We start from the raw sequence: 26,135 nt of genomic DNA, 5'->3' as shown, positions 1-26,135 counted from the left end.
AGACCCCTGCTCTAGAGGACCTCGCGTAGGCATCCTCAGAACTGCCAGGGATGGGTGAGCTTTCTTTACTAAAAGACTGGCCCTGTTCAGAAGTGTTCATAGATAGGGGCGTCGGGACATACGCGGTGGGTCAGGCAAAAGCCTCTTTCAAATCCCCTATGCCAATAACAGCATATGTTTTCTTCTCTCCCATTCAGGCGTTTCCATAGACAGCCCCACATCCTCGAGTCGCTTAGCGTTGACGCGTAGTCGCGCGCGGCCTCGCATGCGGCATCCGAAGGGCTGCGCTTCCATGTCTGTGACCGGTTGCGCGCGGTTGCTTTCTCGGCTCCCCTCAGGCCGGTTCCGCTGCGGATGCCCTCTGGCTCTCCGAAGTCGGGCCGGCGGCCTGAGCCGGGCGAGGATCGCCTTCTTCGCCTCGTCCTCCAATGGCGACGAGGACTCGGGCGTCAAATGCCCGGACACGTCCTTGTTCGTGCCTCTGCAGGTGTCCCCGCAAACCTTTGCCCCGGAGGTCGACGTGGGAGCCGAGCTGACCAGCCCTCTGAATAAGAGTAAGCCGGCGGAGGAGGAGGGGGAGGAGGCCGGGCCCGTTTTCCCGCGCTTTTTCCTCTTGGCTGCGGGCGGCGTCTCTGAGGGTTGCCGGGCAGGTCGTGACCGCATAAGGGGGACGAGCCGCCACGCCAGTCCTGGGTGGCCGGTGCTGAGCGAGGGTCAGCCGTCCTTGAGCCTGGCTTGCTTGGAGACCCGCTTGGGGAAGGCAACGGCAATGTCCGGTTGGGGGTGCCAGGGGGAGGGCTTTATTTTATTTAGTTTGCCAAACATATACAAGGTAACAGGTATATAAATCGGTGCTGAAATTCAACTTTTTAAACTATCTGTTCGGTTGGCGTGGCAACGAAAGGATACTGCAAAATCTCCATTCTGTCCCCACTCCAGGGGAAGGATACTGCAAAATGCCCATTCCCTCCCCACTCCAGGGGAAGGATACTGCAAAATGCCCATTCCCTCCCCACTCCAGGGGAAGGATACTGCAAAATGCCCATTCCCTCCCCACTCCAGGGGGAAGGATACTGCAAAACGCCCATTCCCTCCTCACTCCAGGGGAAGGATACTGCAAAATCTCCATTCCCTCCCCACTCCAGGGGGAAGGATACTGCAAAATGCCCATTCCCTCCCCACTCCAGGGGAAGGGTACTGCAAAATCTCCATTCCCTCCCCATTCCAGGGGAAGATACTGCAAAACGCCCATTCCCTCCCCACTCCAGGGGGAAGGATACTGCAAAACGCCCATTCCCTCCCCACTCCAGGGGAAGGATACTGCAAAATCTCCATTCCCTCCCCACTCCAGGGGGAAGGATACTGCAAAATCTCCATTCCCTCCCCACTCCAGGGGAAGGATACTGCAAAATGCCCATTCCCTCCCCATTCCAGGGGGAAGGATACTGCAAAACGCCCATTCCCTCCCCACTCCAGGGGAAGGATACTGCTCCAGGGGAAACAAAATCTCCATTCCCTCCCCACTCCAGGGGGAAGGATACTGCAAAATGCCCATTCCCTCCCCACTCCAGGGGAAGGATACTGCTCCAGGGGAAACAAAATTCCCATTCCCTCCCCACTCCTGGGGAAGGATACTGCAAAATCTTCATTCCCTCCCCACTCCACTCGCTTTGCTCTTTTTGGAACTAGAGAGAAAAACATTGTTACTGGTTTTTCTAGTTGTATTTTGTTTTAAATGACCACCCCACTATCCTTGGTGCCCAATAACAGAAATTTACTTGCTAGATTTTGTCCCTAGTTTCTTGGAAGGGAAGGCAGCAGAAATGATAAATTTCTTTCAGGACTGAATTTACCCTAGTGTGAACTGAAGCAGTTTTTCTCCAACAGCTGCTTTCTTCCAAAGCTTTTTCAATACAATCAGAATTATTGAGGAAAGGCTTCCCATGTATTGTTTGTTGATTCAGTAAGCATGATGCAGTCTATATTTTGACTTCTAGATGAAGTATTGAAGACATTAAATAAATTTTGCAAGAGGAGAGAAGTTCAGAAACTGGCAGCAGAAAATGGACTAGACGGTATGTAATTCTTGGGGATGAATGAATGTTACTGGATATTTATTTCAGTTATTAGAAAACCACATGGTTAGATTTGATCTTTGTTTGGATATTAACTTCTAAGTTGGGGCAAGCACTGTTTTATTCAACTGGGGCCTACTCTTACTGTCATTCCTTCCTCTTTGAGAACAAAGAGAGTCATTTGTGTCACTGGAATGAAGGGGATGAATTTTGACCTGTTCGGTGTTTGGCTCTTATTTACAAATTGGTTTCATGGAAGCTATATGTTACCCTTTTGAGTGGCTAGAGTACAGTTACTGCAGGCTACTTCTGCTGACTGCTGGCTGCCTGCAATTTGGCAATTCGAATCTCACCAGGCTCAAGGTTGACTCAGCCTTCCATCCTTCCAAGATGGTAAAAATGAGTAGCCAGATTGTTGGGGGCAATATGCTGATTCTGTACACCGTTTAGAGAGGGCTGTAAAGCACTGTAAAGTGGTATATAAGTGCTATTGCTATTGCTTTTAAGCAGATTCTTCTTTTAAAGCTGGACCAGCCTTACGATATATTTGAATATTGCTTATAATACAAATTTAGGTTTAGGTTGTCAGGTTTCTAATACGATTTGAAATGTCTTGAAGAGAATGTTAATAATTAAATTCATTTGATTAGTCCTGTTAAAAACAATTACATAATTAAGTTTAATTGACACGTGTTTTAAAGTATTCTTATTAAGATTTGATTCAGATTTTAGGAATTTTGAGTGTTGCACGCAGTACCGAACTTAGGTTTCTTTGTTTTTTTCTTTATAGCTCGTCTTTTTCATCAAGTATTTATAAGTTTTAGGAAGTACATTATAGAGTCTAGTTTTCTGGATCCTGATCTGCACATTATTCTCAATGATATATGCTGTGGTGCAGGTAAGTGGATATAGAACCTTCTGCAACTTTTTGCTCTTCAGATATATTTTACGGTCTCTGATCATTTCCCCTTTATCATGGCCAAGTTTATCAGGTCACTTAGATGTTCTGTGTTGGAGCTAATTTTGGACTAATTTTGGGAGATCAAAACATTTCATAAGCATCCTCTTTTTTTAAAAGAGAGATCTCTTATTTATATAATTGAATAGTAACACCGTGTTTCCCTGAAAATATGACATGTCCTGAAAATAAGACCATGCCATATTTTTTGGGTGGGCAAAAATATAAGCCCTGCCCCCCCCCCCTCCGGCCGGGCAGAGCGCCACTCATCAACCTAGCGGAATCCCGAAGGCACCAAGTCGCGGGAGCTGAGGGGGGGAAAGGCGCTCACGTTGCTTGGCGCCTTCAGGATACCGCTAGGTTGGTGAGTGGCACTGTGCCCAGCTGGAGAGGAGGTTGCCGGGTGGCTGCTCTCTTGCGAAGAGCTGGGCACAGCCTCAGGGGCGAACTTTTTCCGGTTTGGAAAAAGACGCGTATTCTTTGCATGCTTAGGCACTATTTACTCCTTGGTTTGACAGCTGCTAAGCAGAGAGATTTGGGGGCCGATCTTTTCGCTTTGATAAATCCCTTGTCTGCGGATCGAAGAGGTTGGGTCTCACTATTGTATTATCTCCGTCAGGGCGGTGGCGATGGATAGAGAAGGGGTGGGGAGAGTTCTCCGGTGAGAACTTGGGGGGGGGATCAGTGTCACACCGGGGGGGGAGCCACTGGCAGGACTCGTAGAGGTTCCTCTCTGACCCCCGCTTGTGCTGCTGGAGAGGCGGTGATGGGCGGTGTGGGAGGGAGGCTCAGTCTCCCTCCTCCCCAGCCTGAGAAGGGGGAGGGCGCGCTGATCCCTGGCTGCCGGGATGCGCCGGTGGGGGCTCAGCCAGTCTGGGCAGTGCACAGAAGCTGCACGGGGTAAGAGGAGCGCGGTCTCCTGATCCAGATTAAATGGGTTGGTCTTTGGCTTGGGAGAGGTGAGGTTTGCATTTAAAGTGGTAGGGCAAGGTAGCAGATGTGCTGATGCGACCCCTCCCCAACAGTCCCCTCCCTTGCCTCCCCTTAGTTTCACGCGCGGCTAGGTTTGCTGAGTTACTGCTCTGGATCTCGTTCCTATACAACCCAGCAAGTCTCAGAGCTGTTTATTTCAGGGCAGTTTCATTCCCATGCTTCGCAACTCTTTCTCTGCTTCTCTTTCTCTCTCCCTCTTTAATCCATTTGGAACCACAGTTTTATAAAATGGGAAGCAGGAACCAGTAATTATAATAATGAGACAGAGAGGTTGCAGCACTTGGTTGTGTTTTCCCTCACCTGTCTACCATGAGATTCTCCTTCTGTCCGCCGCCGCGCTCCAAACATAACTTCTTCTCCAGCTTCCAAACTCTGGAGATCGGCTGCCGAGTCTTCCAGCAGCGGCTGCTCTGGGAGTGCGCTCTATGGTTGTGGGTCGGCTCCCGGAAGACTCGGCAGCCAATCTTTGGAGTTTGGAAGCCGGAAAAGAAGTTACGCTTGGAGCGTGGCGGCGGTGGGGCCCTGGTCCTGCAGGGAGAGCTGGGCCAGGGCATGGTGAGGCTGGGAGGCGTGCGAGCTAGGGGTGAAACAGGCGCTCGCGCCGCCCTGCTCTCCAGCCGGGCAAAGCGCCATTCCCTGACCTAGGGGTATCCCGAATGTGCCAATGACCTAGGGGTATCCCGAATTGGGGGCTGGCAGAGTGCACGCCTTCGGGATACCCTAGATCAGTGAATGGTGCTCTGCCTGGCTGGAAAGAGGTTGCTGGGCAGCTGCTCGTGAGTGTGGTCACCTCATGGCTGCTGTGTTGCGCTCTTCGGCGCAATACAGCCGAGGCTGTGCCGGCTCTTCGGGAGCCCACTTGCAAGAGAGCAGCCACCCGGCAACCCCAAAACAATAAGCCCCCCCCCCCTCATAATAAGGCCCAAGCCATATTTTGGGGGTCAAAAGAAAATAAGACCCTGTCTTATTTTCAGGGACACACGGTATTATTAGATACACAGCTGTTCATGAATGAATGAATCAAACTTATTATCATTAGCCAATGATTAATACAATTTTATAGCAGAAAATATAAAGTTAGAAGAAATACTAAAAGCCAGAGAGAGCTGATTAAACTTACTTAAACCCTATTCTGTTCTATTGTTTGTTTTGTTATGTTTAATTTGGAGTAGTCATATTTTCTGATAGTCATGTGGAGATACTTTCCAGTTAATTTTTAGAGGTGTGAAAAATTGTATACAGACAGAAATTGTGTAGCAAACTACAAATACCCTAAATAAGTCATTTGAATGTGGCATACTTGTGATTTTTTTTAATGCATGTTTTTTTTTCTTTTATCCCTCAGGTCACGTTGATGATCTGTTTCCATTTTTCTTGCAACACTCTAAGCAGATCTTTCCTATGCTGGAGTGTATGGATGATCTACGTAAAATCAGTGATTTAAGATTGCCTCCAAACTGGTTAGATTTTTAAATCACCTATAGCTATGGTGTAACCATTATCATTTATATTTGTACTGAAACGTATCAGATTTATAGGAGGGTGTTAATGTTACTGGAATTATAAGCTGATTTTTTACCTATTTGTAATCCTGACTATTGGACGTGATTATGTAGCTTTATATTAAACATTTATATATTTTGGCATTTCAATAATATGACTTCTCTGATGCTGGATATACCTCATTTCGGAGTAATTTCTGTTCAGTTAAGTTAGGTGTGCTTGAAATTAATGGGTATAGCATTTCAATCCATGTCTGGATTTACATGTTGCACTTAACCTGACATGGGTTAGCCTTAGTATATTGTGTGTGACCTGTCAATGTTCATCAACATACTGTTACTTGGTGCAATATGCAAATTAATTTATATCTGATGAATACTCAGAGTCTCATTTGAAATAATTGCATGCATACAATATATGTTGGGCTATCTTAGCTTTAGTTAAAGTTTAGAGACTTGGAAATTTGGACAAGTAAACTGGCTTCTAGGCAACTTCTTTTACTTGGGCTTAGTTTTAGTGCAGAAATGACTTGGTTCAACTTCCTGTACTGTTAAAACAGAACTACTCATAAATAAGAGTACATAATTTGTTTACCACTTTTGCACTCAGTTTATTTGGTAAATTTTGATGGAAGCTATTTTTCACTTAAAATATTTCCAATAGATCGAACAACAGAAAAACATAATGCCCTAGCAGTCAGTGGCAATAATGAAATTTAACCAAGTTCAGATTCTAAATGATAGCTTACAATCACAAATATTTTTTTCTAAAATGAGCGGAAAATAAAGTATTTAGAATACAGGCAATCCTTGATTTACAACCACAATTGAGCCTAACATTTTTCTGCTAAGCAAGACAATTGATAAATGATAAATTTGTCCCATTTTATGTCCTTTCTTGCCAGAACCGTTAAGTGAATCATTGCAGCTGTTAAATTAGTAACATGATAGTTAAGTGCATTTGGGTTCCCCATTGACTTGCTTGACAGAAGGTCGCAAAAAGGTGATCACATGACCCTGGGACACTGCAACTGTCATAAATATATGAATTTTGATCACAGGGCTGTGGGGGGACGCTGCAATGGTTGTAAGTGTGAAAAACAGTCATATGTCCATTTTTTCAGTGCCATTGTAACTTTGAACAGTCCCTAAATGAATGGTGGTGAGGATTACCTGCAACCAAAGATGTCTTCATTAAAAAATTACAGAGTGTTTGAGAAATCATGTGAAGCTTACAGTAGAATAAAATTCTCTTTTTTTGAGGGCAGAGCATGTACTTAGGAAAGAAATTCAGAAGACATGATAGTGTTGTGACATCACCAGTAAACAGATATTTGAGATGAAACTTTAACTTTCAGTTTGAAAACAGAAATGATAAATTTATTAAGCCTTACAGAATCTTAAAAGTTTTCTAGTGTAAACACTCTGAAAAATTGCCTTGTCAAATGTTACCACTTTGGTACTTCATCTTGGCTCTCAATCTGGTATAAGAGCCGTGGTGGCGTAGTGGTCAATGTGCAGTACTGCAGGCTACTTCTGCTGACTGCCGGCTGTGTGCAATTTGTCAGTTTGAATCTCACCAGGCTCAAGGTTGACTCAGCTTTCCATCCTTCCAGGGTGGGTAGAGAGGGCTGCAAAGCACTATGAAGCGGTATATAAGTTTTAAGTGCTATTGCTATTGCCTGAGCCTTCCATCCTTCCAAGGTGGGTAAAATGAGGACTCAGATAGTTGAGCGCAATATGCTGACTGTAAAACTGCTTAAGAGAGTGCTGTAAAAGCACTATCAAGTGGTATATAAGTCTTAAGTGCTATTGCTATTGCTCTACTCCAGGGCAGAAAAAAAAGATCTGGGGAGGGCTGTGTGTTGTTCATCCCAGACGAAAGAAAGGACACAAAAGTGGTATTGAAGAAGAAAACATCCTTGTTTTCTCCTTTCTTTCTCTTATTCCATTTTCCCCACCCATTTCACCTAGGGGTGAGTAATCCAACTCGCTATTAAAAACCATCCTCCAAGTGTTACAGAGTTACACATTTAATGATGATTAAGTACAAATTCATATTACTTGATTTATTTTTACATTTCTACTTATGTGTTCTAGGTATCCGGAAGCCAGGGCCGTTGAAAGGAAAATCGTGTTTCATGCTGGCCCTACAAATAGTGGGAAAACCTATCATGCAATCCAGAGATATTTAAAAGCAGAATCCGGAGTATACTGTGGTCCTTTAAAGCTCTTGGCTCACGAAATCTTCCAAAAGAGTAATGATGCTGTCAGTATGTCATTGAATTTCCATGTGACAATTCCCTTTGTTGCAGTCATGCTATTAACATGGGACATTGCTGTTGGTTAAAAAATGTGTGTTGTCAGTGTCTTATCTGGAGTCCAAAAACAGCTTATAAAGATGGAGTGGAAAAAAAAACGTAAGAGTTTTTAGGGACAGTGGGTGGATTTTAAGGTTAGAGTATTTTTCAAGGGCATTCCTAATTTGGAGTCCGCTAAAGATAGCCAGTGGGACATGGCAGCTCAGCAGCTAAGACGATCAGAAAGGTTGGCAGTTCGGTGGTTCAAATCCCTAACACAGTGTAACGGAGCGAGCTTGTCCCAGCTTCTGCCAACCTAGCAATTTGAAAGCACGTAAAAAATGCAAGTAGAAAAATAGGGACCACCTTTGGTGGGAAGGTAACAGCGTTCTGTGCGTCTTCGGCATTTAGTCATGCCAGCCACATGACCACGGAGATGTCTTCGGACAGCTCTGGCTCTTCGGCTTTGAAACGGAGATGAGTACCACCCCTTAGAGTCAGGAACGACTAGCACATATGTACGAGCGGAACCTTTACCTTAAAGATAACAAAAAAAAAAAAGTGGATTTCAACTAATTGCATTGACCATGAGAATATTTTCACCACTGGAATGGGGAAGATATAATTGTCAGTGGTCTTCTCTCTTTTCTATAATTTACTAATCCTCTCAGAAGTCTGCTCTGGAAGAATCCAAATCTTTCTGGACCATATTTTCAGTGAAAAATAGATTTCTTTCACTGCATAGAAGTCTTCCGGTGCAGGTTACGTGAATCCATTATGTCACAAGACCACAGATAGACCTCAATTAACAACCATCTTCAGCAACCATTCACCGTTACAATGAATGTACTTATGAATGGATCTCAAAATTACAGCCAGCCCAGCACCCATACAATCACGTGAACCCAGTCTGGGGACTTGGCAACTGCTTCGCACTTAGGACATTGCTGCATCCTAAGGTCATTTGCGACCTTCCCTGCTGCCTTGCCACAAAAAGGTGAATGGAAAAGCAGGCAAGAAAGGTTGTTAGTCAGTATGAGTGCAGTTAGTCACTGCACTCATACCTTACCAGCCATCCACACTTTCCCCATCTGTTAGTAGCCACTTACACGGGCCATTAACCTGCTTGCAAACCTCATTGCTTAATGATAGCAGTATTGTTGTTGCTAAGCAAACAACTAATTTGATGTCACACTTCACAATTGCATCACATGGTGATGAAAATTTCAATCCCAATTATTGTTGCTAAAGAGAGGATTATCGGTGGCTTTGCTATTGCTTTCAATTGCTTTGTTGGACTGTATTGTTTATGTCTTCAGTGTTATATCCTTGAGGAATAAATGTTTATTTTTATTTTTTTTATGTTACAGAATGTACCATGTGACCTGGTTACGGGAGAAGAACGAGTCTGCATTGATCCTGAAGGGAGATCAGCTGCCCATGTGGCTTGCACCATTGAGATGTGCAGCGTTAATACACCTTGTATGTATGCTTTTTAAAAAAAAACATACTTAGTTCTGAAGTGCTTGTAATGTTTGTATACAAAACTGGCCAGAAGAGAAAACACAAAATAATTTTTTAAATGAATAGATGCCCATTTCAAATACTTCATTACAGAAATGCCTCTTCTGTAGTGAGAGTTTATGAATGTTCGTAAACTTTTAAATTTGATAGATAAATAAATGGCTTTTATTGCTTGCTGTTCTTTAAGATGACGTGGCTGTGATTGATGAAATTCAGATGATTAAAGATCCTTCTAGAGGCTGGGCCTGGACACGAGCACTCTTGGGTATGTCTTTGGAGAATTCGTTATTGCCAAATGGTGTTATCTCAATCCATATTGTATGCAATTTGCAGCACAGTGTTTTAGAGCAATCTTCCCAGATCTCAAGCTCTCCAGATTTGTTCAGAGTACATTGGCCAACACTTTCAGTCATGGAAAAATCCTATTTTGGATGCCTTAGATATTTGTTTTAAGAGTTTGTCAGGTTCCAAAACTTAAGAACAACAGATGGAGTTACTTAGTAGTTTCTTTATTGTTGTTTGCCTGTAGACAGAATCTTGCCAGACTAAAGCAATTAATCTGCATAACTATAGATATACTCTAAACTGCTAGGGAGTGGATGGGTGGGGGCATCTTATCTACCTAGCAGACATTCCAAGCTCCTCTGCCTTTTTGCCCCCTGGGGAAAAGCCCTTCCTCTTGGGACTACATTCCACCACACAATGGCTGGCTGGGGAATTTTGAGGGTTGGAGTCCACATGCCTTAAAATTGCTGAGATTAAGAAACACCAGTATAGACAAAGCATTTTGTTCCGTGAAAATAATTTTGTAATGCTTGCACGTCATTATTTTGCTCAGGACTCTGTGCAAAAGAAATCCATGTTTGTGGTGAAGAGGCTGCTATTAACTTAGTGACAGAGCTCATGTATACTACAGGAGAAGAGGTTGAGGTAGGTGCTTTGCTTTGCGCTCTATGTCCAGGATAAGAAAGGAGGCCCAGTGGGTGGAGCTGCAGAGAAATTGGGGGCATGGGTGTCATTCTTTTTCCTGGAGGTTGGGAGGTCATTTTAAGTGTTTGTCAGTCTTTCTCTTTTTTCTAAAATATATCTTCTGTGTAGGGCTTATACTCTAGTTTTCATGTGTTTCCCACTCAAAGTAATGGTAATTATATTTCTGATTTTGAGTAATTATGTACAGAATGGAGTCTTAGGGATGCAAAAAAGTGGCTCTGGATCTTCCAACACCTCATATTGTCCAATTTAGTGTGCAGACGTCTTCCAGTAGCTTTTCCTGAAGAGATAAAGTATATTAAAAGTCATCTCCTCCACCAACAGTTTGTATCATTAAAGCTAAATTGAGCAATGATATTTATTGTATACGGTGTTTTTAGACTACAGGTATCAAACTCGATTGTGTCACATGACGTAAATGACATTTTTTGCCGTTGCGGAGCCAGGGTGGGCATGGCCTGCGCATGACACATAGCCTGCGAGCCACCAGTTTGACACCCCTGTTTTGAGCCACGGTGGTGCAGTAGTTAGAGTGCAGTACTGCAGGCTACTTCTGTTGACTGCCGGCTGTCTGCAATTTGACAGTCAAATCTCACCAGGCTCAAGGTTGACTCAGCCTTCCATCCTTCCGAAGTTGGGAAAATGGGGACCCAAATTGTTGGGGGCAATATGCTGGTTCTGTAAATCGCTTACAGAGGGCTGTAAAACAGTATATTTGGAAATTTGGTGCTTACAAAAAAAAATATATAGCATGGAAGGGGAAATCGGCCGCGGGGGGGGGGGGGAATTGTGAAATTTTTGGTCGGAACCCAATTTGGTCATGCTCAGAAGCGTTCATGACCAGAGGTTCTATTGTATTGAGAAACATCTAGAAATCTTCTTTAATTTATAGGATTTTGAGGTCACCTCACTCCCAAAAATTCTGAATTCTGAAATTCACTTAGAACTGAAACCAACAAAGGGAAATACTGTTCTCAAAGTAGCAGCTTTTATTAATGACTGAAGCAGAAAGTAATTGTGAGTGAATATACAAGTTACTTCCCCTCAATAAGTGCTGTCTCCTTCCCCATCCAGCCACTAAGAAAAGCCATTCACCAATGGCAGTCCCTGTTTGTTTCCCATATTTGTTCTCTTTGATGTCAACAGCTCCATTTGTTACAAAGGTGTTGCTAGATGGCCTCTTAAGATGAGAAGAGCTAGTTAAGAGTTCTTCACTTTTAGTAATTGTTCTTACAGCCTGTAATTAAGATCATGCTGGGAACCCTTTAGGGTTAGAGTTTGTCGCCTATTCAGAACCCCTTGACGGTAACCAGTGTCTTTTGTTCAGTATTCGAGTTATGGCAATACATAATATTGTATGTTTATAGGTGAAAAGGTACAAGAGGCTTACTCCCATCAAGATTCTGAGTAAAGCTCTTGAATCTCTGGATAACCTTCATCCTGGAGACTGCATTGTTTGCTTCAATAAGAATGACATTTATTCAGTGAGTCGACAAATTGAATTCCGGGGCTTGGAATGCGCAGTCATCTACGGAAGTCTTCCACCAGGTACATATTCTAAATATTTTGGGTGAATTATATGTGGGAAATACTCCTCGCTGTAATTATTATTGAAAAGTAGTAGGGTTGACATTTGATTACTAAATTGTTCAATATTTCTATACCTGATAGTTTAGGTGTATTCTTTGTTTCTTTATCGTTGGAATTTTGTAGCGTTTACATCCACTATTTGTTTCATTTATTGATTCTTGAATTAACTGCCCCTTATTTAGGCAGCAGCTACTTGAAGATGATAATATGCACCTTAGTGTATTCCTTTTGTTTTAGTTCCTTCTTTAAAAAATGTTTTTTATTACTGTGTATGAATTGTATTTTCTGAATGGGTTGACATAATTTTCTCTCAGGGAGATTTGTATAGCAGAAGGACTCCTTGTAAGATGTAAGAGCGAAACACCAGGGATATACCACTCTAAAAAATTTTTTATTTCATCTACTCCAAAACCATAATAGAATTAGAAAATATCCCCAGAAGGCATTTAGTTCCTGTCAGTGTAAAGCACACAGGTTAAAAAAAAACTAAGCTAGGGTGGGGATGGGGGTGTGAGATGGAGCTGCCTCATCTTCTGTGGCCGCTTCTTCTGCAACCACTTGCCACCACTCGCACGCATCGCCCCACCCTCCGTTTCGCGTTCAGATGCCTGCCGGAATGCGTATGCAGCCGATAACAGAGCTCTGGATCCGGAGCTCTGTTATCAGCTGCAGAGGTCGGGGTGATGCGTGCGAGTGGCGGCAAGCGGCCGCAGAAGAAGTGGGCCAGCAGCGGAGTCCTGCTGGGCAGGGCTGTCGGTGCCACCACCATGAGGTGAGTCAATAATTAGAAGCTTCCAAAAAGAAGGCTTAGCCTTTGTTGGGGGGTAGGGTCAAAAAGAAATAAGACCCAGCCTTCTTTTTGGAGAAACACGGTATATATTGACATGTGGCAACATTTCCTGTTTAAAAAATTCTAAGAAGATGACTTTCTTTCCTCAGCTGTCTCTTCCACAGACAAACAGATCAGCTTCTCTTATACTGCGATATTTTTCTTAATTTGAGGTCGCCTTACAGAGATATTACTAGTATCCTGTTTCCCAAAAATAAGACCTTCCCAGATAATAATCCCAATCCCAATATACTATACACTTAAGTGTTTGGAATGCCACTTTTTAGAATTTATTTTAGGAATCTATTTGGCTCACTATCTCATGCCCCAAAATATCACCTTGCCAAATGTTTTATATTTGGTTTGAAATACTCCTCTACCAAAGAGAATGCATTTTTTCCCTTCTGCTCACAGTGAACACCAAGCATCCAACCTAATTGTCAAATGACTCTCTTTTAATCCAATTAGTAGGCACAAACTAATAAATAAATGAGTACTTGTTTTAAAATGAAGGCACCTACATAACTAAATTATGACAACTGAGAATGCACCCAAAGTAGAAAAAACCTTGACTTTTGTTTTTAATGAAATGGCATATTTTTCTTTTAATAATTCAGCCATGCCACTGGGATGGTATTAGGGTCTCCTCTTGAACAGGGGGTTGGCTTAGAAGACCTCCAAGATCCCTTCCAACTCCGTTATTCCCTTATTTTAAATTGTTGGACATCAATTGCAATCAATTCAAGCAGGACAGAAAAAATCTTAGGTATCCTACCATTTCCTGAAAATAAGACCTCCAGATAATAAGATAAATCGGGCTTTTGAGCGCATGCACTAAAATAAGCCCTTCCTGAAAATATTGCAACGCAGCAGTAGCCATGAGATGACCACACTCCTTGCCTCCCGACACCTCAAAAATAATAAGACCACCCCGAAAATAAGGCCAAGTGCTTATTTTTTGGGGGGGGGGTCCAAAAGAAAATAAGACCCTGTCATATTTGGGGGAAAACACAGTATGAACTGGCAGTTTTTTGTGGCTTGTTGCATAGGCACTGTACAATCACTAATTTGAGAACATTTAGTTATTAGAAACATGTAATGAATAAACGTACGTATGATTATATGTGGACGACACCCCTCCAGTCAGATAACTGATCTCTGCGCAAATGCAGAAGGGGTGATCCTGGGATGTACCTTCTAGTTACATAGCATAGCTGTCCCTAAATGCAGTTTGGGATGCTGCATTTTTTGCACCATCTAAATAAAATGTCAGCTTCAGAAGGGAATTTTTAAAAAGTAAATATTGTAAATCTAAGTAAAAGTAAGTATTCAGATCCTTCTTGTATTTGGGACTTCATCTGTTCTGATTGTTTCAGGAACAAAACTTACCCAGGCAAAGAAGTTCAATGATCCGGATGATCCGTGTAAAATCATGGTAGCTACAGATGCAATTGGGATGGGTCTCAATTTGTAAGTACACTAGATAAATTAAAAATGATCTTTTAATGAATCCAAGATAGAATAGAATAGAATAGAATAGAATAGAATTCTTTATTGGCCAAGGGTGATTGGATACACAAGGAATTTGTCTTTGGTGCCTATTTTCTCAGTGTACATAAAAAGACAAGATACATTCATCAAGAATCATAAAGTACAACACTTAATGATAGTCACAGGGTACAAATAAGCAATCAGGAAACAATCAATATCAATATAAATCATAAGGCTATAAGCAACAAAGTTATAGTCCTGCAGTCATAAGTGGGAGGAGATGGGTGATAGGAACAATGAGAAGACTAATAGGAATAGTAATGCAGCCTTGGTGAATAGTGTTGAGGGAATTATTTGTTTAGCAAAGTTAGGCGTTTGGGAAAAAACTGTTTTTGTGTCTAGTTGTCTTGGTGGGCAGTGCTCTATAGCGTCGTTTTGAGGGTAGGAGTTGAAACAATTTATGTCCAGGATGGGAGGGGTCTGTAAATACTTTCACAGCCCTCTTTTTGACTCGTGCAGTGTACAGGTCCTCAATGGAAGGCAGGTTGGCAGTAATTGTGTTTTATGCAGTTCTAATTATCCGTTGACGTCTGTTTCTGTCTTGTTGGGTTGCCGAATCAAACCAGACAGTTATATAGGTGCAGATGACAGACTCAATCATTCCTCTGTAGAACTTTGGTATTGATAGCACCAGAAAGAGTTTGATAGTTGTAAGGCTCCTCTTCATCAACCGAGGAGGTCAAGAGCCATGAGATAAATATTGTAATGTCATTACATGGGTGGGCTTCCTTTACATTGCAGATGACCCTGTGGGGGCTTCAGCATTGGACAGAGCTCTGTTACCTCCCTCACAGTCCTCTAGCAACTTTTCACAGTTTACATTTTTGGGTGGTAGTTATGTTAGCTCGGCTAGGATCACATTTGGAGAATCCCATTGTTATAATGCAAATATATTAATTTGTGTGACTTCAGTATTCATTACCTTTCTTCTAGGAGCATAAAAAGGATAATTTTCAACTCCCTAATAAAACCACAAATCAACGAAAAAGGAGAAAAGGAAATGAATAAAATTACCACTTCTCAGGCACTACAAATTTCAGGCCGAGCTGGCCGATTTAGTTCTGCATTTCAAGAAGGGGAGGTTACTACCATGCATGCAGACGACCTCCTTCTGCTAAAGAAGATTTTGAGTGAGTCCGTGGAACCTATAGAGGTATATGAATCAATAGTCTGAGTTTGTTAAATTTCTTTTACGGTTCTTGGATAAGGAGTCTGCTCTGGATGTGCAACACAGTAGAGGTTAATCATAGAAGCCCAGGAATTTCTTTCTTCCATAGCCTTCTATGACCTGGTGTCCTCTAGATATGCCAGTCTCTACTTGGAATCATATTTAGCACAGGGAGATTAGAATAGAATGAATCGGCAGGAAGGGACCTTGGAGGTCTTTTAGTCCATCCCGCTGCTCAAGCAGAACCTATACTATTTCAGATAAGTGACTGTCTAGACCAGTGATGGCTAACCTTTTTTGGATCATGTGCCAAAAGCGGGGGAAGCGCAGGGGGGTCATGCACGGTCATGCCCACACCCATAATGCTATGCACGTGACCCCCAGCATGCCGCATGTCTAACAAATGGCTCCGCATGCCACCTGTGGCACGCGTGCCATAGTTTCACCATCACGGGTCTGGATTCTTCTTAAAAACATCCAGTGATGGAGCACCCACGATTTCTGGAGGCAAGCTGTTCCACTGGTTAATTTTCCTCACTGTTAGGAAGTTTCTCCTTAATTCCAGATTGCTTCTCTCTTTGATTAGTTTCCAACCATTGTTTCTTGTCCTGGCCTCTGGTGCTTTGTAAAATAATTTGACCTCCTCTTCTTTGTGGCAGCCCTTTAAGTACTGGAATACTGCTATCATGTCTCACCCCCTAATTCTTCTCTTCTTTAGATTAGCCAAACCTAAATCCTGCAGCCATTCTTCATATGTTTTGGTCTACAGACCTTTGATCATCTTAGTTGCTCTTCTCTGAACTTTTTCCAAAGTCTCAACATTTTTTTTGTAGTATAGTGACCAAAATTGGTTGCACTATTCCAGGTGTGGCCTTACTAGGATTTTGTAAAGCGGTACAAATGCTTCACGGGATCTTGATCCTATGCCCTGTTTATACAACCCAGGATTGCATTAGCTCTTTTGGCGGCGGCGGCTGCTCACTGCTGGCTCATATTCAAATGATCATCCACTAGGACTCCAAGGTCTCTCTCACAGTTACTGTTTTTGAGCAGTATAACATGTGAAGGATGTGTGTTTGTGTTTTTATTTTTATAGTTATAATGTACAGTGAAAATGGCATTTAATTTCATTGTACGATGTGCAATTAGAGCCACAGTGGCTAGGGTGCAGTGGTTAGAGTGCAGTACTGCAGGCTACTTCAGCTGACTGCCAGCTGCAGTTGGGTAGTTCAAATCTCACCAGGCTCAAGGTTGACTCAGCCTTCCATCCTTCCGAGGTGGGTAAAATGAGGACCCAGATTGTTGGGGGCAACAGACTGACTCTGTAAACTGCTTTGAGAGGGCTGTAAAAGCACTGTGAAGCGGTATATAAGTCTTAATTGCTATTGCTATAAACTAAACTAAACTAAACAGGAGCAGCAAGGGTCTCCTTCAGGTCTTTAAAACAGCCCCATAATTTGTAATCCTTACAAGGCTGCAGGGTTGCACGAAGTTTCGCCAAATATGGCAAGGTGGCGGCCACACTGATATGATGGAAGCTCTGCCTGGTTTTACATGTGTGTTGTAGTTGCCATTTTAATGCAACAAATGTTCTAAAAACTTGATAAAGTTGGAAAAATGACCCCAGCTTCTTTCTTTCTTTTTTCTCTCCAGGCTGCTGGCTTGCACCCCACAGCTGAGCAGATTGAGATGTTTGCATATCACCTTCCAGGAGCCACCCTGTCAAATCTCATTGTAAGAATGGAAAATGGCCACTTAGCTTTACCTTTACAGCAGGCAGCTGTTCGAATACTGCTTTACATAAGCTGAGGCATGCTAGGTGTTTTAGGCTCACATCATTTTACCGTGTTTCCCTGAAAATAAGACCGGGTCTTATATTATCCCCCCCCCCAATGCATTAGGGCTTATTTTCTGGTTAGGTTTTATTTTCTGGGAAATGCGTTACTAAATGCATCCGTCTGGCTGACAACCTTAACTGGGGCTTATTTTGGGTGGTAGGGCTTATATTATGAGCATCCTGAAAAATTCATGCTAGGACTTATTTTCTAGTCAGATCTTATTTTCAGGGAAACAGGGTAGATCCACGCAATCTTCCCAAAACGGGACCGTTTTTACGTTGGTTTTTGCAGCCACTTAAAATTGTGACTGCAACTTTCCTTTTTGGACTCTTGAGAGCTGCAGGAGGAAAAGTGGAACTTCCTTTTGTGTAACTCATTATTCATTCACGGGACTGTGTTACACAACTAAAAGCCAGCAGCACAGATTCCATGCCAATTAGAACTCTTGACCTGTATGTATGTCAGGAATGGTTGATCCGTAGGCCACACAGACAATCCTGTCACCTGATGCATATTGCCTCCAGAACTCCTCTAAATCACTTTTTCTTGCAAATTTTTTCCCCTAAATTACATGCAATAAGATTTTGATAGGCTGTGTGTGTCCTGAATTTATTTTTTACTAGCTGATAACCTGGCATTGCCCGGGTATAGGGAGAAAATGTTCAGACCAAACGTAATTTCTAATGTTGGATTTTCCCCCTTACCAGAGGGAGAGCCCCCTTATGGAGTACTGTGAAGCTGTTACCATGGCTACTCCACTCCGCTGAGCCATTTTACGTCTGTACAGTAGAAGCCATTTAAGGCACAACAGACTGTATCGTAACAGAACACACACTCCGAGGGGTGTCTTAGCCCCACAATATTTGTTTCCAGAGAGTAAGCCATCTGTGTATCAAGTTTGGTTGAAATTTCTCAAGGCATTCCAGAGTTATGCTGGAACGAACACACACACACACACACACACACACACACACACACACACACACACACACACACACACGAATATAGAACAACCTTTTTTTCTTCTGGATTAAACTCTTACTGTAGTCAGAGTTACATTTTTCCCAGAGGCTGAACACCTCTAATTTTAAGTGATAATTTTGTTTTATCTAGGAGTGGGACACCCATTGGGTCTTCATTGTATCCGTTGGATTTTCATTCACCTTTCTTTCCAAGCTGACTAAATTTCTAAGCCAAGTAGGGCTTTCCACATTCGGAAGCCTCTGGCAAGATTGAATGCCTTCCCACCACCTGTGGGAAATTATGGGGGGTTTCCATTTGAACCAAGGGTTGCCCCTGTAGTGAGGCAATTCCTGATACATTAACCTATGTTTTGCCACATTGCTCTGATGAGAAAGATGCCTGGTTGCATTTCCAGGCCCCCTTAATCCATTTTATTTGAGCTTGTTAACTATCTGTAGGAAATGTGATAATGATTACATTTTACTGTAGTTCTACTTATGGTCTCACAATGTTGCTTTCTTTTGGGGGCGGGAATGGGTTTGGGAATGGATGGATTGGTTGTTTATTGACCTATGAAAGTCAGTGTAATACAATATTCACTCCGCTTGTCCACATGTATCAATGGTATATGCTAGATCACTGCTTTCCTTGTCACTTGTCAATAAACTCTTCATTCCGTCTCATGAGCAATAAACCTCTATTAAGTTTAGCTGCCCACTGTACTGTGTTTCCTCAAAAATAAGACAGGGTCTTATTTTCTTTTTACCCCCCCCCCCCCGAAATAATCATTTGGCCTTATTTTCAGGGAGGTCTTATTATTTTTGAGGTGCAGGAGGCGGCTAGCATGGTCACCTCATGGCTGCTGCTGTGTTGCAATATTTTCGGAGAGGGCTTATTTTTGGGACAGGGTTTATTGTAGCGCATGCACTCAAAAACCTGATTGGGCTTATTATCCGGGGAGGACTTATTTTCGAGGAAACAGGGTAGCTAACTACACGGCATCTGTACATTCTGGCTCTGGAATTACACACATTCCAAAGATCTCACCTTTCCATCCACTATAAAATACATTTTTTCCATGGGAAAAACTTGTAGAGGAAAGAACAGTGTATGGGAAGGGCCGGATTATAAGACACGGAGTAAGAGAACAGGTTTCTGCTAATTTTGTGAGGAAGCAGGGATTGGGAAAGAAAGTTTCAAATCTCCTGGTCTATGATTATTTGAAAGGTTTTTAACAGAGCTGGGATTTTGTCTAATTAAATGTTTTTTTTTAATAGGATATTTTTGTGAGCCTCTCTCAAGTTGATGGACTCTACTTTGTCTGCAATGTTGATAACTTCAAATTTTTAGCCAAAATGATTCAACACATTCCACTCCATTTGAGAGCAAGATACGTATTTTGCACAGCTCCCATTAATCAAAAGGAGCCTTTTGTGTGCACCTCACTCCTAAAGGTAATTTGCATCTGTTTTGTAATAAGTTTCTTAGCATATTTCCCTGAGGGAGCCTATCTAAGCTCCCAGTATGCTCATACAGTAGACGTGTTATAAATAAGTGTGCTCTTTGTTGTAGTGCAGGGGTGTCAAACTCAAGGCCCGGGGGCTGGATCTGGCCTATCTGGCCTGCTGGGCTGCCCGAAAACAGTGAAGGACCAGCCCATGGTGCTTCTGCCAGTGGAAACGGGCTCCCGAGCTCCGTTTTCACTGGCAGAGGGTTACAGCTGCCATGGCAGCCGAAAATGGAACTCGGGAGCCCGTTTTCGCTGGCAGAGCACTCAGGGCGCCACAGGCACCCCCGATAGTGACGTCAAGCTGGCCACACCTCCTGGCTATGCCTCCCACCCTGGAGGTCAACTACAACTCTGATTTGGACCTCAAATTGAGTTTGACACCCCTGTTGTAGTGGATCAAGTTATCCCTGGCAAAAACCTCTCTAGCATGCCAGTTTGGTGGAGCAAGGAGATTTCTTAGTCTTATTTATCAGTTTAAATAAGTCTTTCCAAAATGTCCCTCTTTGCTTCAGTTTCCTAAGCAGCAACTGCAAAATTTCTTATGTCAGGAACAATTTTTGTAGATTTCATTAGAACCATAGAAAGAGACGAAATAATGAGCCGCTTGCACTGTCTCTGATTTTATGTTTATAGATTTGATTGTTTAATTGAGAATATAATGCAACCCAGCATAATTTGTTGATTCACATAGTCGCCTCTATGTTTGTGGGATCAAACACTGTCTTTGCATCAATGGGGAAAGACATTACTGGAGAATCATATGACCCAGCTTAGTTTCTCAGAAAATGACTGTTGGTTAAGACAATCCCACTGCATCAACTGAGAGGCCATCTATAACTGCTAATGAGGATTAGCAGATTGGATATCTGATTTGATCTCTCAACTGACAATTTTGAGCACAGTTTCTGTTCCATGAAGCATAAGAAATTGCCAGAAGTTTTCTAGAAAAGCAAGACGGACAATTGTTTCCTGTTTTAGAAGGATTGTTCACCGTTTTCTTTTTCTTCCAATGTCCAAAGTACTAAGAGGAAGTATTTTGCTGATCCTTTGAAAAATTGTAAAATGTTTTGCCTGTTATTTGAACCTGCTAAACTTTGTAAAAAAAAGTTAATGTTATAAATTATGGGAATTGCTTTCCTGCTTCAGTTTAGTTGTTGCAGGGAGCGTTTGTTGCAGGGAGCGTTTGGCAATGTGAGGGCATTGCTGTTGTGGAAATATATTGTTTGCCTAATCATGTCTTTTTGTGTTCCAGTTTGCACGGCAGTTCAGCAGGAATGAACCTGTGATGTTTGATTGGCTCTGCCGACATATTAACTGGCCCCTGGTCCCACCCAAGAACATCAAGGACCTTGTCCATCTTGAAGCCGTTCATGATGTTCTTGATCTCTATCTCTGGCTGAGGTATTGGAATGGAAGAGTGGTTCTCCCCTCCCCCTCTTCTTAAGGGGCCATCTTAGGAAATTGTCTTCTCTTGGGAGAATCTGCCCCAACGATACACTTTTCCTGTGATAATATATAATTTTACAGTGCTGTGGGGAACTGTTTGTGTGAACATCCATCTTTGCCAAAATGTCTGTGACATCTCTCTCTCTCTCTCCAGTTCCTGTTCTCCAGGAATTACCTCAGGGGTGGGATTCAGCCGGTTTGGGTGAACCAGATGCTAATTTTACATCTGGTTCACCGAACTGGTAGTTGCAAGGACTGGCTGGCCCCTTCCCTCCCAGGAGTCTCCACGTGGCCCGTTTTGGGTGCCAGGTAAAGTGCAGGGCCTGCACGGAGACTTTGGGAGGGCTAAAAACGGGCCTTCCAGATGCCAGAAAATTGGCTCTTTTGCTCAGATTTATCCCATCTTTTATGCTGGTCTATACAATAGTCCCCATTTAACAGCCACACTGGAACTGGCAACTTGGTCTTTAAGTGAAGTAGTCAATAAGTGAAACTGTGACTAGTTATGGTCTTACTTCAGCTTTCCTTTGCTTTACACACTTGCAAAGGTTGCAAATGCAAGGACTGGTCATAAAATTACTTTTTCTTCACTGTTGTAATGGCAAACGGTCTCTGAATGAGTCAGTCGCTAAAGGATACCTGTACAATATTTAAATCATCAAGCTTTTTAAAAAATGTAATTGTCAAACAAAATATTGCATGTCAAAACCCTATTGTTGTAAACTTTTGAGAGGACAAATACAGTTGCTTGCATTAATGAGCTACGGACCCAAGATTTGCCACACCCTTTTGTAACCTTGAAGTTTGGTCAGTACTAAATTCTGTCAGGTTATGCCCCCTAACAAAGTATTTGTAGAGCCATAGAGAATGGATTTGCTTTTCCAAGAATTCCCATTCTCAAATTGACTGTATGCTTTGTGTGGTTTTTTTTAATACAGTTACCGATTCATGGACATGTTCCCAGATGCTGGTCACGTGAGGGCGATTCAGAAGAAACTGGATGACATCATACAAATCGGAGTGTTGAATATTACGAGACTGATTCAAGCTTCCCAAGTCACTTCGGAGGCAATGGGGATTCCTGTGGAGAGCCTCAGAACTGACGATAGGCCTGCAGAAATGACAGAGATTTCCACAAGCAAAGAGGTGGCCCCCGGCCCCCGCAAAGCAAAAGGACCTAAAGCCAGGAGCTTACAATCTGCGGGAGCTCAGCTGGGCCCGATGAAGGGTCCCCTGACTGAAAGACTGATACAGCAGGGGCTGCTCAGCAAGGAAGTGCTGAAGCAGTTGGAGAAGGAGTGGCTCGCTCAACAGGATGCTCACCCTGAAGTTCATGAAAGCAGGAGCTCAAACAAACACAAAGACAAAAAGAAATGAAGCAATGCCTCTGCTTAAAATAAAAACAAAAGTAGTTTCTTAAGTGTTTTGTGTCCTGATCTTGCCCAGATTTTTTTTTTAAATCTCACTACGAATAAGGGGAGATCTGTGAGTTTTCTGCATCAACGCAGCTTCACAGAAGCCAACAAAACTGCAAGGAATTTTAATCTTCAGTTGAAATGAGAGATTAGAGAGCACGGCTATAATAAGGAGAAGTTAGGTCTCAAACCAATGAGGGATTGCAATGCGGGCATAATACAGGTAGTCCTCAATTTGCAACCACAGTTGAGCCCAAAATGTATGTTGCTAAGAGAAATTTGTTTTGCCCCTTTTTACGGTTGTCTTGCCACATTTGTTGAATGAATCACTTCAGTTTTTAAAATTAGTAATACTGCTGTTGAGTGAATCTGGTTTCCCCATTGACTTTGCTCATCAGAAGGTTGCGAAAGGTGATCCCATGACCATGGGAAACTGCAGCGGTCATAAATGTGAGTCATTTGTGAAGTATCTGAATGTAAACCGCATGTCCATGGGGATGCTGCAACGATCATGTCACAATTCACTTTTTTTTCAGTGCCGTTCTAACTTTGAGCATTCACTAAGCAAACTGTTGCAAGTGGAGGACTACCTGTAATAGCTGGAACAACTGCATTTCAGTTAATGTAGACCAGGGCTCGCAAATTTGGCAACTTTAAGACTTGTGGGCTTCAAGTCCCAGAATTCCTGGTCCAACAACTGGCTGAGGAATTCTGGGATTTAAAGTCCACAAGTCTTAAAGTTGCCAAGGTTGGAGACTCCTGATGTAGACTCCAGCTAGGAAATTCTATCAAAGAGCCTAAATATTGCTTAAATGTTGACTGGTCAGCATTGAGTCATGTTTGGGCTTGTTCCATAACAATGGAGCTTAGCTCATCAGTCCGCTGCTTCCTCAGAGTATGTAGATCAGCAGATAAAAGCGGTTTAAATGCTAATATACAACTTGACCAGAAATCAGATTAGTAGACTGACCACTTGGTTGATATCTACTTTAGCAGAGAAATCAGCATTTTTAAAGTGTTCCACATGAACAGTTATATTTTTGGGGGGAGGGTGTTACTTTTGAGTTGGAAAAAAATCATAATCATACCTAATAAAGACCTCTGCCTTTTGAAAACACTTTCAGAGTCAACTCGGTATGTAAATTTGAAACAAAAAAATGTTTTTATGATCTTTATCAAATGTTTGGATGCATTTAAATCCAGAAAAAAGGACATTTTGAACATGATATGCATGTTTACTATACATATATGTATGTGTATAAAGTGAGGATGTAAAGGCAGCTCTACTCATCAGTTACAATTGAGAGAACTTCCACTTTCAGGAGCAATCTTAGGTTGGTGGCTTTGTGATATTAACAGCTTTTTAAGATATCTGTTTGCTTTGGATTTCTGACAAGAAAGCATGTGGGCTGTGTGCAGTTGGGAAATATAAAACGAAAGCTTTGTATTGCAGTTCTTTTTAAGAACTAAAATGCTAACCCTCACATTTCTGAGATTAGCATTTCCTTCATGGAAAGTTCCCACAGTGTCTCCATAGTAACATCTATAAGCCCTTTGAAGTTTGTTCAGGTGATCTGAAATCTAAGTGAAGGTCACCCCCTCTAATGAGGTGCATGCAATTAGACTCAAGGAAGAGTGCCCATTTCATGGGCCATAAATTAACTGGCTGCACTACTGTGTTAATCCCTTGTTTAAAAAAAATCTGGAGTTACTTCGCACAGAACAGAAAACTCCTTTCCGTTTGTTAGGATTCAGTAGTATGAGGGATTATCACATCAGAGGCAGGTTTTGGATTTGTGTTCAGTGGAAGAGGGTGGAATGTGGCAAATGCAACTGGAACTTTTGTATAGCAAGCCAAGAGAAATGTTAAACTTTGTCAGACCAACCAAAGAGTTTGTTCTTTTAGCTTGTCAAGGTTATTTATTTTTATATATAAAATTTTATACACACACACACAAAAACACATATATATGCTGTCTGTGTCTGTGTGTGTGTATACACACACACACACACATACATAGACACAGCATTCATACACGATACACATCGAAGCGTTGTAGAGTTCTGCTGAAACACATCCGCACACACACATACGGCTCTGTATGTATGTGTGTGTGTTTCAGCATAACTCTGGAATGCATCAAGCAATTTGGTACACAGATGACTTACTTTCTGGAAACATACTGTAGGGGTAAAACACCCCTAGGGTGTGGGTGTTCGGTTAATGTACAGCCTGTTGTGCCTTAAAATGGCTTCTACTGTACTGCCATAAAATGACTTCTACTGTACAGCGCAGTGGAATTGCCATGGTAACAGCTTCACGGTACTCCACAAGAGGGCTCCCTCTGGTAAAGAGGAAAATCCAATATTAGAAATTACATTTGGTCCGGCATTATTTTTGAGGACAAATGTATGGATTAGGATAAATAAATACACAGGCAATGCCGGGTTATCAAGTAGTAGGATATAAATTTATTCTAATCTCTGTTAGTGAAAGGGCTCTTTGGGAAGACTGCTACTAAAATTAACTCCCTGCTGAAAGAATCTGCTACGGTATTTATAATAGTGGGAGGCTTGCAAATAGCTGTTCTGTTTGGCAAAGTTGCCAACTTTGAGAAACACTGCTTGGGGCTTAATTTCTACAATTCTGATAACAGTAGTATGTTTTTAGAGAGTGCTGCCCTTGTGTCGTCTTGCATATCCATTTGCGTCTCTTGACTCTGCTCACTGACAAGGATGGGATATTTAGGAATCTGGGCACCCTACTGCCTTCTTCCAGAGGCCATAAGAAGAAAGAGAAGCATGTTTGATTGGCATGGTGGCGTAGTACTGTTGCCCAGTGATGGGAATATGAGGTCGCTGGTGGACAATGAATCTCTTTGTCTGCAGGCAATTGTGTGACGGGGGCCCTCACATGAAGAAAGAAAGCAGAGAACAAACTCAAATTATTTCTTGAGCTGAGCCAAATGTCACTCTGAGGGAATGTTGAGATTACTTTGCACATCTTTTGTACATGGACTCAGCTATCACGAGAAGTCTGGAGTCTCCTGGAGCAGGACTTTCTCCTAAGTCACTGGAATGCTTAATTGGGAAGCATTGTTTGCCTTGACTTGCCAATGTCTAGAACAGTGTCAACCTTGGCAACTTTTAAGATGTTTGGACTTCCCCATGTTGGCTGTAGAACTCTGGGAATCGAAGTCCACACATCTTAAAAGTTGTCAGCGTTGAAAAACTGATGTAAAACAATGGAAAGCAACATCGACCGTATTTTTCGGACTATAAGATGCACCGGAGTATAAGACGCACCTAGATTTCGAAGAGGAAAACAAGGTAAAAAATAGTTTTGGGCCTCCGTGTGTCTGGTTTTTGCCCTCCTCAGCCCCCACGAGTACTCTGCAGGTTTCCCAAACCCTCTGCGCATCCCATTTTCGCCAAAAATTGGCTGTTTTTGGCTACAAAGGGACACACGGAGGGGGTGTTCGG

The 26,135-nt window shown here is 42.5% G+C and overlaps 2 protein-coding genes across 2 annotated transcripts in view; both read left to right on the top strand.

Moving 5' to 3' along the window:
- Positions 1-250: 250 nt before the first annotated feature.
- On the top strand, positions 251-22,657 carry SUPV3L1 (Suv3 like RNA helicase). Its single transcript, XM_081955235.1, has 15 exons — positions 251-554; positions 1,998-2,075; positions 2,866-2,973; positions 5,372-5,486; positions 7,629-7,797; positions 9,199-9,310; positions 9,540-9,617; positions 10,191-10,282; positions 11,710-11,890; positions 14,138-14,231; positions 15,246-15,465; positions 17,134-17,214; positions 19,559-19,735; positions 21,044-21,192; positions 22,176-22,657. Exons 1-15 carry the CDS (start codon positions 266-268, stop codon positions 22,612-22,614), a joined length of 2,382 nt encoding a protein of 793 aa, XP_081811361.1. The 5' UTR covers positions 251-265; the 3' UTR covers positions 22,615-22,657.
- Positions 22,658-23,951: 1,294 nt separating this feature from the next.
- Positions 23,952-26,135, top strand: part of LOC309393252 (hexokinase HKDC1-like) — a 63,638-nt gene continuing 61,454 nt past the window's right edge. The window contains exon 1 of the mRNA XM_081955234.1: positions 23,952-23,986. The gene's annotated coding sequence lies outside the window, so the exon portion shown is untranslated. The remainder of the gene's footprint in view (positions 23,987-26,135) is intronic.

The sequence above is a fragment of the Natrix helvetica genome (genome assembly GCF_964273705.1).
Source record: "Natrix helvetica genome assembly, chromosome: 5".
Taxonomy (NCBI): Eukaryota; Metazoa; Chordata; class Lepidosauria; order Squamata; family Natricidae; genus Natrix; species Natrix helvetica.
The sequence above is the reverse complement of the archived record's forward strand: the minus strand, read 5'-3'. Positions and strand labels throughout refer to the sequence as shown.

Coding starts and splice junctions, on each gene's coding strand:
- SUPV3L1 (XM_081955235.1), top strand. CDS start 266: ATGCGGCATCCGAAGGGCTGCGCTTCCATGTCTGTGACCGGTTGCGCG. Junction 9,618..10,190: donor CTGGACACGAGCACTCTTGG/GTATGTCTTTGG, acceptor TATTTTGCTCAG/GACTCTGTGCAAAAGAAATC. Junction 15,466..17,133: donor AGTCCGTGGAACCTATAGAG/GTATATGAATCA, acceptor TTTTCTCTCCAG/GCTGCTGGCTTGCACCCCAC.